Source organism: Pogoniulus pusillus, chromosome 21 (genome assembly GCF_015220805.1).
Source record: "Pogoniulus pusillus isolate bPogPus1 chromosome 21, bPogPus1.pri, whole genome shotgun sequence".
NCBI classification, from domain to species: Eukaryota; Metazoa; Chordata; class Aves; order Piciformes; family Lybiidae; genus Pogoniulus; species Pogoniulus pusillus.
In genome coordinates, this window is record NC_087284.1 from 19,493,325 (window position 1) to 19,508,397 (window position 15,073).

At 41.5% G+C, this 15,073-nt stretch overlaps 1 protein-coding gene across 2 annotated transcripts; it reads right to left on the reverse strand.

Moving 5' to 3' along the window:
- Window positions 1–216: 216 nt before the first annotated feature.
- On the reverse strand, window positions 217–15,066 carry SSR1 (signal sequence receptor subunit 1). 2 transcript variants are annotated; one of them, XM_064161158.1, is made up of 8 exons: window positions 14,846–15,063; window positions 12,322–12,434; window positions 10,826–10,913; window positions 10,392–10,654; window positions 9,594–9,670; window positions 8,175–8,253; window positions 7,522–7,615; window positions 217–4,457 (listed from the first exon to the last, which is right to left on the reverse strand). In XM_064161158.1, exons 1-8 carry the CDS (start codon window positions 14,931–14,933, stop codon window positions 4,390–4,392), a joined length of 870 nt encoding a protein of 289 aa, XP_064017228.1. In that variant the 5' UTR covers window positions 14,934–15,063; the 3' UTR covers window positions 217–4,389. The 2 variants fall into 2 exon arrangements, with proteins under 2 accessions (XP_064017228.1, XP_064017229.1); XM_064161159.1 differs by lacking the exon at window positions 217–4,457 and adding an exon at window positions 6,812–6,858 and having other exon boundaries at window positions 14,846–15,066.
- Between the last annotated feature and the right edge of the window lie 7 nt (window positions 15,067–15,073).

A 15,073-nucleotide genomic window follows, 5' to 3' on the forward strand; every position in this document is an offset into this window, starting at 1 on the left:
TTCAAGCATTTACTGAATACTTTCCCAAGAATCTTACTTCTTCTTACAAAGGATTTTAACATTAGTCTACTGTCCCAAACCATCACAGAACCTTGCCCATTTGCATTCCAAATACACCTGTAGAAAAGCAGGTTTTTAAGAACAGGGTGTTTTCACTCTGTGTCTGCTAGTACAGGTTGCTTATGATGGAAAACAGCACCAACATACCAGCTGGGCTTTTTGGTGCCATCCTCATGCTTTATTTAACAAAACAAAAAGCTACACAATGGTAAGAAAAAAATAAAGTCAAAATTACTTTATAAAAAACCTGCAGCTGTTTTCAAGAGCTCTGATCTCACTGACAAATGAGTCAGCAGGTGGAGAGTCAATGTTAATGTAACATTTCAGTTGCAGTACGTTATCTGAACTTCAATCATCCAAACCCAGCCATTCTTAAGCTGACTGGTGATTCTGTCTACACCAACAATCATTTTATCCCTTGATTAAAAAATTCCCTGGGAAAATGTATAGATAAATGAAGAAAAAACCCAACACACCAACCAAAAACCCCAAACCACCAAAAACATCAGGATGATATTTAGCCCACCTCTAAACTCTTGTAGAAACAAAGATCTTTCAGGCTTTGCTCTTCTCTGTAAGCTCACTGTCTTGATGTGGATCAGCCATGTGTAACATGAGTCTACATCACTGCCCTCATCACACTAGTGCTGTGCCTTACTACCTCCATGCAAGTGCAAGTCTCCAGTAACTTCAACACTCCTGAAACAGCCCTTCTGCCACTCCTATGAGGTAGGTACTGTCCTTCCTTGAGAGAGAATAAAAGAGAAGACTTAGCTGCTGCTCAAAACATCAGGCATGCTGAAAAACATGCTGCTGCTTCCCTCAGTCCAGAACTTTCCATTGCCACGCTGTCTAGCACCATGTAATCATACCAGAAATAAACAGTGACAGATACTGCTGCTGAAGACCATTACAAGGTAAGGAAGATGCCCATTTTCAAAGAAGCAGAAGCACTGCCATCACTCATCTGCTCTATTAATTTCCACAGTGTTCAATTTGTCTTGTAGGTGAAGAATGAAGACAGTAATTCATCCCTTAGTCCAACAGCAGCCACTCTTCTTGCTCAGATTAAATGATACCGGGAGAAAACTGCTGTCACAATGCAGACAGCACAGAGAGGGCTGCAAGTATCAACTGCAGTTCAAGTGTAGCTAAATTAACACTACCACTGCAGACATCAACTCTAAACTGCTTTTTCTTACCCAGCATATAGACTTCAGTTTACACCATCTTTTTAATTAAGGACCCCTGAGTGGTTCTTTAGACTAAGGCCAGAGACTAATGGTCTAAAACCACTCCAGCATCTCTTCAAGGAAGAAACTCTGGTCCACGTCATCTTTCAGTCCTTGCTCCTCCTAACCTCCCATAAGCAGCTGTGTAGCAGTACAGTCACGCTGCTGAAGTCTTGACTGGTGAGAACTCTCAAATATGTAACAGCTTGTGCTGCTACCACATGGAGAGGGGTGGCAGAAACAGGCAGAATTGCTGTTTGTTCCATCTTAAAGCCAATGAAACTATGCCTTGCTTCGCTGCAATGACAGCCAGTCACACACCTGTGACACTAAGCTGCCTGTGGAGTAGAAAAGTCAAGTACCAAAGACAGGATAACACAACAATTAGGTTCTCCCATTTGAAGAAATCTGAGTGCAGCAGACTGGCTTATTCACTGGAAATAATGTAAGAGATGCCAAAGTTAAATTGCCATGACCTACTAGAGTGTTATTGCTAAATGTCAGCTACACCAGGCTAATGAGAACAAGGAATTCCAAACTTACTTCATTTATCACAAGCAGCAGGGGACTGTTGGACACTGCTTGTAGTAACTTCTCTCATGCAGAAGCAGTTCACACACTGTAAAGTTGTAGGATCAGGAAGAGCCTTGGTACCAGTGGATATTCCCATTCCCAGCTCCTACACAAGTTGCTAACTGTCTCCTCTCATTCCAGATGCAAAACTTGAGCACTTGGATATTACACTGAGAGCAGTGAAACCTTCAAATACTTATTTCTATTTATACAGTTCTTCAATCCTTCAGTTTCTCCTAAATCCCAGTCAAGTGTGAGATCTGTGAAGACTTAGCCTTCTCCAGTTCTCAACCAGTAAGGGCTAAATTATCTATCCAATCAAGTAAAACTAAGATATCACAAATTGGTATATTTTGTTGATCCTTTTGTCTTTTTTTTTTTCATATAGTAAAACTGCATCTAGAACAGATCAGAAGAGAAGGATCTCTTCTAAGCTCTTTCAGGAGAGAACCTTCCTTATTCTGGGAAGAATTAAGACTATACAGTTTAATATCAATCTATTCCCAGATGGTGAAAACAGTCTTAATTTCAGGTTAGAGACATAATCCAAGAGAGGAAACTCAGAAATTCAAGTCACCAGGTGCTGCAACAGCCACAGGGCTTTAGTCTATAAAGCTTTTAATACATCAACATTTTGTATCAATGCAGCTTGAATGTCAGTCCATAAACCTACCACAGGACCAGACAGATGGCACCACTAAAGGCAGATGCACTTGTTTCACAAAATTTGAGTGGATGTACCTCTTTGGCAGGCAGCATTCAACTGTTTGCCAAGTGTATGACAATTCAGCCATCCTAACTATTAAAACTCCTCTGCCTGGGCTAGCTGTACCATTAGAAAGTGGAACAACTTATCTTCAGGGTTGCTTTTTCTATTCTTTCCCATAGGAAGAGGAGTCAAGTACATTTTCACAGTTCCTTCTGGCAGAGATCATAGTAGAATAGTGCCAGTAAAGGTAGCTTTAGAGATTAGATGTTTCTAACGGGCTATGACAAGATTTGCAAGTACTGCTCAGCATTTGCTGGCTCAGCTGCTCAGTCCTTACAGAGCAAGTGTAGATCTAAAAAGAGCACTTTCATTTGTGGGAGTCAGGAAGGGGAGGAAAAGATTAAAACAGAGGTCCCAAATCAATGCCTCTGCCTGAAATCAGCAAGCTTCAGGATAACCTTCAGACACAGGAAGAGATGCAGCTGAGATACAAAACAATTCAAGCCTTGTCCAAACACCTGAATGGCATCAAACCTCTTGATCTGCTCTGCTCTTTTTGCTGTCAGTTGAATTCCTGAATGCAATGGATGTGAATAAAACACTTCAGTACCTGGTAATGGTGTTAAGTTGTGCCTGCCACAAAAGAAAATTCCATTTTGATTTCATAGAACCTTTCTGCTTTAGTACTGAACTAACAAGTAGTTAATAACAGCTATGCAAGGAATTAGTAGGGAAGCAGGAAAGAGAAGCTGATAAAAAGTAACTCAAACCAATGGTACTGACCAGTGGAAAAAAGTCTGAGCTTTAAAACTTGCAGAGGGCAATTTACTTGGTCATTTAAAAGGATTTTTTGAACCCAAATAATCCAATTCAGCATTTCAAATTCAGTTTCAAGTGTATAGACTAACCACCAAATCCTCAAATGATGTAAAGCTTGAAGAGATGTCTGTATTTTGAGACATGACATTCTAGTTTTTCTGAGAGAACTAAGAACTTACTGGAAAGCTGTTGTGGCTTATTCAATCATTTCTTCAGCAAATCTTACAGTTACCACTAGAATCAAGATACTTAAGATGCTGGCATGACTCCATAACTAGCCATTTAACAAGTTTGGTATAAAAAAATTAAGTAGTAATATCAATTCAGCACATAAATTCCATGCTTCACAAGTTCTGCTGTCTAAGAGCCTCCCCTAACATCAGTGCAGGTTAAGTTTAGGTTTTTAAGTTACTGCACGCCCAGATCAGCAACAAAACATCTGCTACTATGAGTAGCTCTACCAAACTGTGCCTTTAGAATGGAAATTAGGAGGACATCTAGATGGTGATCAGTGCCTTGCCACTGAAGGAGGACTACACACACAGCGCCAGTGTGTGCACGCTGCAGAGAACCAAGTTACTTGCTGAAAAAGACAAATTCTGATACAGGCAATACAATCAAAACCAGATTAAGTCACTACATTCAGACTAGAGGGAGGAGAGAAATCCTTCCAAGACAAGTGGTACAAACGACAAGAACTCTAAAGGCACATTTTAGGTAATGGGATTCTGTTAAGACCAACTGCTTACACACGCAGGCACAAATCTTAATGGCTACCTCCCTCCCTCCCTGCCCTCCCCCTTCTCCACCCGAACAATTAACAATAAAGAAGTGCATTTTCAGTAATATTAACACCATTCAGTTGATCTGTTCAAGTCCAGATGTTCAGCAGTATTTTGCTCATGGTGAGATGGATTCTCTGCACTACTCCAAAAAAACAAAATTCCAAACAGGCAGGATGATTAGTAAAGGTTCAACTGTTGGACGAGTTAACATTTACTCATCAGAGCCCACTGCTCTCTTCTGTGCCCTCTTGTAGGGCAACCTCCTTGGTGAAGCTTTATCTAGATTGAAAGACACAAGAGAAAGTTACATCAATTTTGCTGCAGGTCTTTCAGATTAGGTGTTAACTATGAATCTTCCTCCCTCCCAAACACAACCAAAATGCCCTTCCTAGTGCAATGCATCACTACAGAGAAGCCAGCTCGAACAACTTATGGCTTTTTAAACTGTCAGCATCCCAATTACAAAGTAACAAAGAAATATTCCCGTTCTGCAACACACAGTTCTGGAGTGAGGGTTCTTCCATTTTCCAGTAACTAAAACACAAAACCCCTCAGGCACCCCTCCTTGACACCATCTCCTGATAAAACTGCATGCTCTCCTGTTTAACAGAGTTTCATGTTCAATAATTACATTCTGAGAAAGTTAATTTATTATCTTGATCATTACTAGCTTGAGACCACCTCACTTTCTACAACTACCTGAAAGGAGGCTAGAGCAAGGTGGGTGTTGGTCTCTTCTCCCAAAGAAAAAGTGATAGGACAAGAGGAACTGGTCTCAGGTTGCACGAGGCGGGGATTTAGGTTGGGCATAGGAACAATTTCTTCCCTGAAAGGTTCTCTGCCCACAGAAGTGGTGGAGTCCCCATCACTGGAGAGATTTAAAAGCCATGCAGATGTACTGCTAAAGGACATGATCCAGTGGTGACCTGGCAGTACTAACAGTGGGACTTGATCATCCTGAAGATCTCCTCCAATCAAAATGATTCTGTGAGTTTACCTGCCTGAAGAGTAATTGACCCTCCTTTACAGTTTTGTCTTGTGTGAAATATTTCTACATTCATACAGATTAACAGCAGAAAAGTGCTTTGGTTGTGGGGGAGAAAACAATCAAAGAAATCCATAACCAAACACACTCTTCCAGAAAGTACCCACGTTTGATGATGCAGAAATCAATCAGATATCCCATCAGGGAGGCCACCTGGCTTTAGTTGTATTACTACTGGATACCAGAGCCACCATCCTACATTTAAGACTTTTCTGACAGACCTATGATTGTCCTTTACACCATCCTTACACAGGTAGAATTTCAATCCTTGTAATACTGTAGAGAAAAGCTCATAGTTTTTAATGAAGTGCTGAAGCAACTGCTAAATATGCACATTTCTTAACCAGAACAAGCTCCAGTGATTTCATTGTTTAGAGGATGTGCTGACACAAGGATCAGCCAGCATGCCACAATCCAATCAGCAGAGTCTCTCCACAGTAATAGTAACGAAATTCTAAGAGTCTTGAAGGCCAAGGATTCTAGTGTAGAGTTTGAATTGGAATTGACACAGAGGTAAAAAGAAAAATTACAGTTAGAACTTAAACATTAGGGTTTTATGGACCCCAGGTATTTAACTTAAGGAAGGGCTCAAATGCTCCCAGGATTTGAATCCATTTAAAGGCAGAAGGTTGCTTTTTAGAGACCTTTAGCATTTATAGTTTCAGATGTTCTTGCTAGATTGAGGCTTTTCAAAGTCCTGTGCCTAGATTTCATACTATTGTTCTTATGTTTTACTGGAGACAGTGTACAGGAAAGCTCATATTTGCAGAAGTAAATGTAAGTATAGTTAAAAAGGGTGAAGGAATCAAAACTGAAGTCAGCCCCTGGCACAACTTCCTATCAGTGTCCTTCTACATTAATTAAAGCTTGCAACATGATTTTTTTCCAAAGCAGGAGTTTTTTTCAAGTAAAAATACGTCCTGCCAAGGGTTCTAAAATCACTTTTCTTGTCTAGGATGCACTTTAAGGCACTTAGTGCCATGGTCTAGTTGACTGGATAGGGCTGGGTGCTAGGTTGGACTGGATGATCTTGGAGGTGTCTTCCAACCTGGCTGATTCTATGATTAAATGAGGATGTCTCACCTCACACCAGCCAGTGCTACTGGTGATAGGTGTTCCTCTGGGATAACAATGGCCCAGGAAGATAAAACTGACTACTGAATCGTGACATTCAAGGCTGTTTGCTTGTCACTGCAACAAGCCATTGCTCACAACTAGCTATCTATGCCTCTCATGCAGCATCAGCTTGACACTACATCAAGGTAGTGGATAAGGAAAGATAGACATCTTTCCCTAGATGTCTATCTTTCCTTATAGATAACCCATAGATAAAGGGTTCTGAGAACTGTCAGGAGACAACAGTACTTCAGCAATATTCTACAACAATCATGTCACTACAAACACAAGCTGAAAGAATATAGACAAGTACTTATAACATATAAACCCAAATGTTTGTAAGATGTGCTTGTGTGGTTGCATGCATCTGTTCTCTAATCTTCTACTGCTCATGCTACCAACCCAATCACTGCATGCAGGAAGCTCTACATCTATTCATGCCCAATTATCACATGGACAAACAACTTAAGCACTTCCACTCTTTAGATCACCAGTTTGCCTCACCTCTTCTACTCTGCACTGAAGCCACGGGAAAGCAAAACAAAAGAAACAAACAGTAAGAGAAGTTAAAAATGCCCAAGCAGACAGATGGTCTAGAGAAATCAAGTATTTGATATCTGAAATGCCAACAGTAAACCAAATAGAGCTTAAGTAATTTGGGATTTGTGTAGGATCTTAACACCAAGTCTTAATGTGGCTTTAGTTAATTAATACTTGTTTGCAATGTTTATTTGAACCTTCAATGTATAGGCAAACTTCTAAGCAACCTACAGAACCTCTGAGGTTATGTTTTCTCCTATTTAACTCTCCTTTATGACCCATTTGATCTTTCCCAAGAACTTCTGCAGAGGGTGCATAGGGAAAAAAACAATTAATCTAATACTGAAGTGCTAACAAATACCAAGTAACTGATTTCAGAAACTGCAATCTGAAATTATTCCTGAAGAAAATATTCTGAGATTTTACACTGTTGCAAAAAGGTCACCAACAGTCATTATTGTTATCAGCCACTGAGGTTTGTTTTATACAAGAGCAGGCTGCTGGTGTAACAGTCTAAGCATAGTTCTTTAGACAATCTTTTGTTCCCTGAAAGAAAGATAAACTGTTATCACCTGCTTATTCAGTTACAACTAACTTAAATAATTTTCTTATGCTCTGATTTGTGGCAGACAGGCTACTTACTTATTTGATTTAAAGTTTCTTGGGGAATCCAGCTCATATCAACATCATTCTGATTTGATGTTCCCATCTCTACTTTCTGTACTGGTCTTTTCCTCTGAAAATTCAAGACACAAATATTTATTTCCACAAAATACTATGAGAAATTGCAATTCCTTGAATTGAGTTGTTAGTTATTTCACTAAAAGACAAACTTCAGGCTAGCCAATGTTTGAAGGTGTATTTGCAGCTTAGCATTACCTTTCCTGTTAGTAATTTATTTACTTATGCTTGGCATCACCACTTCTAATGCCTCTTAATAATTATTCTTATAATACTTAACACAAAGATACCAAGATTGCATTTGCACCTGGGCAAGTTAGTGCTGTTATGAAAAATGGCTGATGATGAATCAAACATGGTGATGACCAGCTTCATTGTACTTTCTTAGATTAGCACAAGATTTTTGTATGTTACCTTGCAAATACTTTAGCTTCCCTTACTGTGCTCTATTTCCAACACGAGGTTTGGACAAGTCTTCAAGGTTCCCTTCCAACCCAGTGCATTCTATGACTCTACCTGTACCATCATATGCCAGAAGTGATTACCAAATTGCTTTCTTTTCCTACAGGTAAAGACTTGTATTAACAAGTACACAGACAAAACATATTTCTCACCTTCCTGGATTCTAGTAGCTGATGTAGGCCAACAATGACAAGTAGACCAAGTCCAGCGAGGAACATGTACATGAAGATTCTTCAAAAAACAGTGTAAGAAACAATTAACTAAAAATCTTAAGTGCTTAAAAGTTTACAAACAGGCATAGAAATTAGGTCCTTGGTCACAGCCTCACTTGATATTTCTCAAGAGTTTTTGCAGGTGGGTGGGGGGAATAAACCCCCCCACAATTAACGTGAAACTGAAGTGCTAACAAACATTAAGTAATTGATAGTTAAGTACTCTTAATTACAAACCCCAAACCACTTGAAAAATGCCATATAAAACAGGTAACTGCTAAAAATTAGGACTGAAATTACTAACTGCAAAGACTCTTTGTGCTGTATCACTTTTCAAGATGCTAGGTCACAGGTTAATAGTTATGTTTGAGAGCTCAAAAATCTCTTACATGCTTTTAGTACAGTACTGCAAAGGATATTAATGTATCGGTACCTCCTAGGTACCAGTTTACTGGCAGAAAAGCTTTTGAAGGCCTTGCTTCTCTTGCTCTGCATTCCAGATAGAATTCTATGAATACAAACAATTCTTTTAATCTGTGCATTTTCCTTTGTTTTGAAGAATTCTATCTGAAATACTTGTTGATACTCAGCAAGAGGCGAATGTACACAACATCTGAACTTAACATGGGGAGGAGGCAGCAGTTTACAGGCACAGAATCTGTTCCAAGCTGAAGATCTTGACTTGGATTTATAACAAAGGGAGTTATGGAGTTAGACCATGGAATAGAAATAACTGAACATCCTTGGCTTAGGGTAATCATCTACTCAAAGGTCATTTACTCAAACTGGTTCAAATAATGTGAACCCTTAAGACCAAATGTTATTTCACTGATGCTATTCTAGGAAATACACATTCATGCAACAGTCGGTTCTTTTGATTCCCTTTTTGAAAGGGAAGCTTGCTCAGCAGGCAATTTCTACCTGTGGCAGGAGAATCCAAACATTCAACACTGTCTACAACTAGTTCTGATTATTTTAACTCACAAGTTCTCTTAAAATTCCACTGCAGTGTTAGAGTACTTGAAAGCAAATCAGCACAGCACGTGATTGCAATGTATATGGTGCCACGTGTACTGCAGTCTCTCAAACAAGAAACAACTACTCCTGAAGTGTGTAAACTGCTCGCTGACAAAGTACCAATCCTGAAGACCCCTGGTATTAACCTAGACCTTAATTTAGGGGGAAAAACTCAGATTTTCAGTCTATCGACCTTGAACAAGTCAAATGCTTGCTACACCATCAGCAAGAGAGCAGATGTAATGTTCAGTAAAGTGAGGATACAAGAACTTTTCTTGTTAGGCCCACTAACAACTTGTTCTACCAGTATGCCAACCAAACCAAACTCTCCAGCCTCCTTACGTTTCTCCATCCAGTCCATCTTCTTTCTCAATGACTGTAACAGTCTGATTGAAGACAGCATCTTGAAATACATTGCCCTGGAATAAAGTTTCCACATTTTAAAGTCACTTCTTGAACACAACCACATTTTTCTCTTTCACATGCTTGGAAAAAAAACTCTAAAAAGCAATAAATCCTGCACCAGACTTGATTAAGTTCATAAGCAGCAAGAGCTTGGCTCAACACATAAAAAGCACAAATACTTTATGGAAGCATGAAGAGTAGTTATGGTGTTACCAAAAATGTTTCATCTAGCCTTCAAAACGTTATTTCCTGTAATGCGAGGCAGAGCTCTTTATTAGCAAACAACCAAAACACCAAGGTACAGAAGCCTGTTAAAGCTTGGCCTATGCTAAATGAGAAACAAGCTTCCTATTTAATCCCTATCTATGATTATGGATAGCTGTCCCCTACACATCCAAGCACTAGACCACACTCCTCACAGAGTTGGGGCGCTCCCTCTTTGAAGAGATTCCAAATCCACTTGGACATTGCAACCCAGGAAAATCTGTTCCGGGTGACCCTGCCTTAGCAAGGGGGTTGGAGTGGATCTCCAGAGGTCCCCTGCAATGTCCACCATGCTGGGATGCTATAGGGGACTACTGTGAAACACAAACAACATATTGTGCTTCTGTATCTACTGACATGCTTAGAAACCACAAAGGCATTTCACAACCTGAAGAGGCAATAACTTGACTCAGTCATTACTTCCTCATATTTCCACATCAAGACTAACATGAATTACAACACCAGGCTTACATTTACATCTCTGTAGTTGAGATTGATAACCAGACCAAAGGGACGACCACCCATAGGCTCAGCAGGGATGAAGGAATACTCAAAGGTGGCTTGTCTCTGTGGAGGAACTACTGTATTCAGAGGCAGAGCTGTGAAGTTCTGAATGTAAAACTGGTAATCCTGAGGGTAACGGAAAGAAGCATCCAGAGACTCGACAATGAAATCCTCTGTACCCTTATTGGTGAAGCCCACCAGGAATTTTACGATGTTGTTAGCTGGGAAGTCTAAAACACAAAAAGTATTCAGCCATTAGAAACTGTGGGCACCACACCCAGCCCATTTCTAAGCAGTGTCTAGAGCAGATTCTGGCTTTTAGACTATTTTCAGTATTTTATGCACATACTGATGTAGTCTATACAACAGTAAGGAAGATGGTCAATTAGCACAGGACTTACCTTCACCTTTCACAAATAATATAGTTGTATCAGCATTGGGTGAGGCTTTAGGTTCTCCTGACAAGTCTTCTTCCTCTTTTTCTTCTGTCTAAGACAAGAGACTTATTTAAAAATCCTATAACAAATGGTGAAGCAAAGACCACACTGGCTCCATAAGAATTCCATGTGGCAAGGCATGCAACAACAGCAAGCACTGCTAACAAGTTTTGCATCTGTGGGATCAGGACCTAGTCTGTTCTCCCTCTAGACTTGACTGGCATAATTTTCAGCATTTATCCCTCTCCTTGTGACTAATCTGAACTGCACTTAACTGCACTGAAAGATTTACAGTCAAAGAGCAATGTTAAAGTCTCTGTTTGAGGAAGGTAAAAAAAACAATTGAAATGTACATGTTCCCATCTACTGCTGTTTAGAAAACAAGCATTTCCAATATTACAGACAAATGTGAGTTGCTTTCACTGCAGACTGACTGTTTATAGAAGCTTTCTATTCAGTTTTAATTAGCTAGCACTACATATGTCTGAAAACAATTAGATGTTGGAACTAGTCAGTCTGTGGATTCACTTCTTCAAGCTCACCTTTGTGATGATTCACTTCTTAATTTGGCAAATGGGAACATTAAGGGCTTATTTTTCATGTGGGGATCATGGGATCAGCACCTCCCCCACCCAATAAAAGCAGGGCTGGTCCCATTTTGATCTGTCTGGACTAACTGCTTTTGAGTTAGAACATGTGATTTCCCTGCTTAAAATACCACACGAACCAGTGGATAGGCTTTTGGGTCTGTCATATATGTACCATGATCTAGGGAAGCCATGAACCAGAGCCAAGCACCTGTCACCTCCCTTTCAAGATGTTTGCAAAACTAACTGATTTCAGGAGCAAAGAAAAGAAACTGCCTAAAAAGTGCAATGCTTTATACCCATTATAAACTATTTACCAAAACCAAACTACATCCTAAAGGTTATTTAATAATATTATGTCATCTCCTAATAATGTCCCAAACTAAATTTATTATGCACCAGGAGCTGAGACATTTTTAGATCTGTTTAAGCATACTGTCTCAAAGCCTAACACTATACTGCCACAAGTAGATTAAATACCTACATGAAGTGTTTCACTTTGTTCTGATGAAGTACATCAGAATAGATTAAGTCACAGATTCACATAACAGCTTAGGTTGGAAAGGATCTTAAAGATCATCTAGTAACACCCTTCCTGCCCTGGGGCAGGGACATCTTCCACTAGACCAGGTTGCTCAAGGCCTTATTCAACCTGGCCTTGAACACCTCCAGTAAGTGAAAATGGGCTGCAAAAAAAATTTCAGAATACTGAGTTTAATTTAGATAATCTTGCCCCTTGAAAACAGACACCAAAACTAGAAGGAAGCAGTCCTATACCCAGTATCCATCTCCGTTTACTCAAGTGCAGCTTAAACTGGAAAAGAACAAGGGACTCCTGTGAGAACTTGGTTCTCTCATTCGATGTACACTTACCAAGTCTGTCGGCTCATCTTCCTCAACTTCAGCTTCATCATCTTCATCTTCAACTACAGTATCTTCCACAGCTTCCTCATCTTCTGTAGCATCCTGAGCCGCAACTAACAAACCTGAATCCACGAAAGCACGAAGCAAACACAAGACAGATTTCTCAGTGACAAGTTAACCAACAGAAAACACACTGGAGTACAATTCTCAAACTGGTGTCTGAAGAACTAAACTTTCTAAACTACTCAATTACCTGCCTGCAAATTCAAACCCAAAAACTTTCCAGCTGGTTAGCAAAGAGTTCAGCAAACAACTTGATTTAAAAGCTGTTTAATTATTTTAATATGTTAGAATGCTTTGGTAATTTAGTTTGGTCGTTGTCACAAACATGGAAATGAAAAGACACTGCTGCTATTACAAAAAAATTAATTTAGCCATCACTGTTTCTTCTAAGACTATTAAATTTAATAAATTTTAAACAAGTCCTTTTCATCTGTTGGTTTCACAGTGCTACATTTTCACAGGTAAAATAACATCTGCACTTAGATGTTTTAAGCTTTAAAACATAAAAAGCATCTTTTTTTAACATGACTTCCTCAGCACCATATACTCATAAATCCATATGTTCAAAAGAACTACTTCACTATTCAGGAAAGAAACCTGACCCAAGGCTCCAAGATCAAAGAATCATAAAACGGTCTGGATCGGAAAGGATCTTAAAAGATCATCTAGTTCCAAACCTTCACCATGGGCAGGCTAAACACAAGGCTCAACGTCCAATTGAAGCCAGGTTCAAACACTTCTGAGGCTTGGAGCCTTCACAACTTCTCCGGGAAACCTGCTCCAGTGCCTTGCTGCCCTCATAGGTAAGAATTTCTTCCTAATGTCTAATTTAAACAGAGCTTCTTCCAGTTTGAAGCCACTAAGCCTTCATCCTGTCACTTCATGCCTCTGTAAAAAGTCCCTCTCCAGCTCTCCCACAGCACCCTTCAAATACTGGAAGGACAAAAGTGATCAGCTAGTTCATTGCATTTTTGCTTTCGTGGAACCAAGTCTCACACGAACACTGGGCTGACAGAATACAAACAATGGCCACAGGATAACATTCTGTTTGCAGTTTACAGCATGTGATGGGCTAAGTATTTTTAAAATGTATACAAAAAAAACTACAGGGGTTTTGATTTTTAAATAAACTCCCATTTCCAGCAATGAAATAGAAGGAATGGACAATGGGTTGTGAGAAGCCTGGAAAAAAGACCTAATTGCCATGAGTACACATTAAAATAAAGATCACAAAGCTTTCACAAGGAATAAAAGTCCTTGAGAAGGACAATTATATCCAAATGACCCTTCTTTAGAAGATGCACTCAAAGACTTCTGCTCAACCACGTGCAACACTTAACCCAAGACTAACAGCAGGGATTTTTGTTTGCTGAAATTTTAACTGCAAGTTTACACCGAAAGATTCTTTTAATCAAAACCTTTGTTTACAGGTAAGTTACAGGCACTTTTCACAAGCAACTGTGCTAGCACAGTCTCAAAGACCACTGATTTAGACTTCCAAGGCTGTCAGAAAGGAATGATGATGTGGCATGAGCGGGAAAGGAGTGCTGTGGGAAGGAGCTAACGCAGAGTGGGAGCTGCTGCCTGCTGGAAGGCCCTGGCGAAGTGGCTGTCCTGCTGGCCTTCCAGAATTGAGTAGCCGTGAGGCAATTGCCAGATCGTGAAACAGGTACGAGATTAAGGCAGCACACTCTGGGGGTTAAGGGACGCGAGGTGGGGAGAAGGGCTGGCAGCCAGCGGATCTGTTTGGGCAGCCTGCACTAGCGGAGGACGGGAGTAAAGAAACTGACAGCCACGTAGCTACAACCTTGAGCGCGGTCTGAGCGGCAGAGCAGCGCCCACGTGGCTTCCCGAGCCCGGCGGCAGGGCTGGGCTTTGACACTGGGCCCTCGGGCAGCGGCTAAGCGCGGCTCGCTCCCACGGAGTGGGAGGGCTTGCCCAGATGAGTCCACAGCTCACCGGAGCATCCTCAGACAGGGTCGTCATACCCGTCAAGGGCACAACCAAGACTCAACAGGCACAAAAAACAGCCCCCATGGCCCCGTCCCGGGGTGGGGAGGGCAGAACTCGGCGGCTTACCCACGTGCCGGGGGAGGTGGGAACCCAGCGGCGATCACAGAATCAACCAGGTTGGAAGAGACCTCCAAGATCACCCAGTCCAACCTAGCACCCAGCCCTAGCCAGTCATCTAGACCATGGCACTAAGTGCCTCATTCAGGCTTTGCTTGAACACCTCCAGGGACGGTGCCTCCACCACCTCCCCGGGCAGCCCATTCCAACGGCAAATCGCTCTCTCTGATGAATGAGCATCGCCCATTGCCTCCTTCCCTTCAACGGGAAAACTGTGAAAGCGGTGCTAGGCTCCCCACAGCAGACGGCAGCGCCTCTCTCTCCCCACAAACCTCGGATCGCCAAGTCAGGCTCCCCACAAGCGTAACCGCTCCCCCTCTCCCCACCCGCCCCCTCTCACCTGGGCCACTACGGGTGCCACCGAGCAGCAGCGCGGCAGGGAAAACGAGCAGGGCAAGTAAGAGCAGCTGTGACAGACGCCTCATCATGGCGGCAGAGCTAATTGCCCGGCACCCAGCCCCGGCCCGGCGCCTGCCGCTGAAGGGCTCCTGTAAATGGCGGCGGCCGCCTCCAGCCGGGGCCGCTCCCGCCCCGCCCTCGCCGCAGCGGACGTGGCTCTGCCGGAACG

Excerpts from the sequence above, each read along its gene's own strand:
- SSR1 (XM_064161158.1), bottom strand. The coding sequence starts at position 14,933 with ATGATGAGGCGTCTGTCACAGCTGCTCTTACTTGCCCTGCTCGTTTTC. Across the intron at positions 10,914-12,321 it reads AAGATGAGCCGACAGACTTG|ACAGAAGAAAAAGAGGAAGA; the intron begins GTAAGTGTACAT and ends CTCTTGTCTTAG. Across the intron at positions 9,671-10,391 it reads TCAACTACAGAGATGTAAAT|GGCAATGTATTTCAAGATGC; the intron begins GTAAGCCTGGTG and ends ACTTTATTCCAG.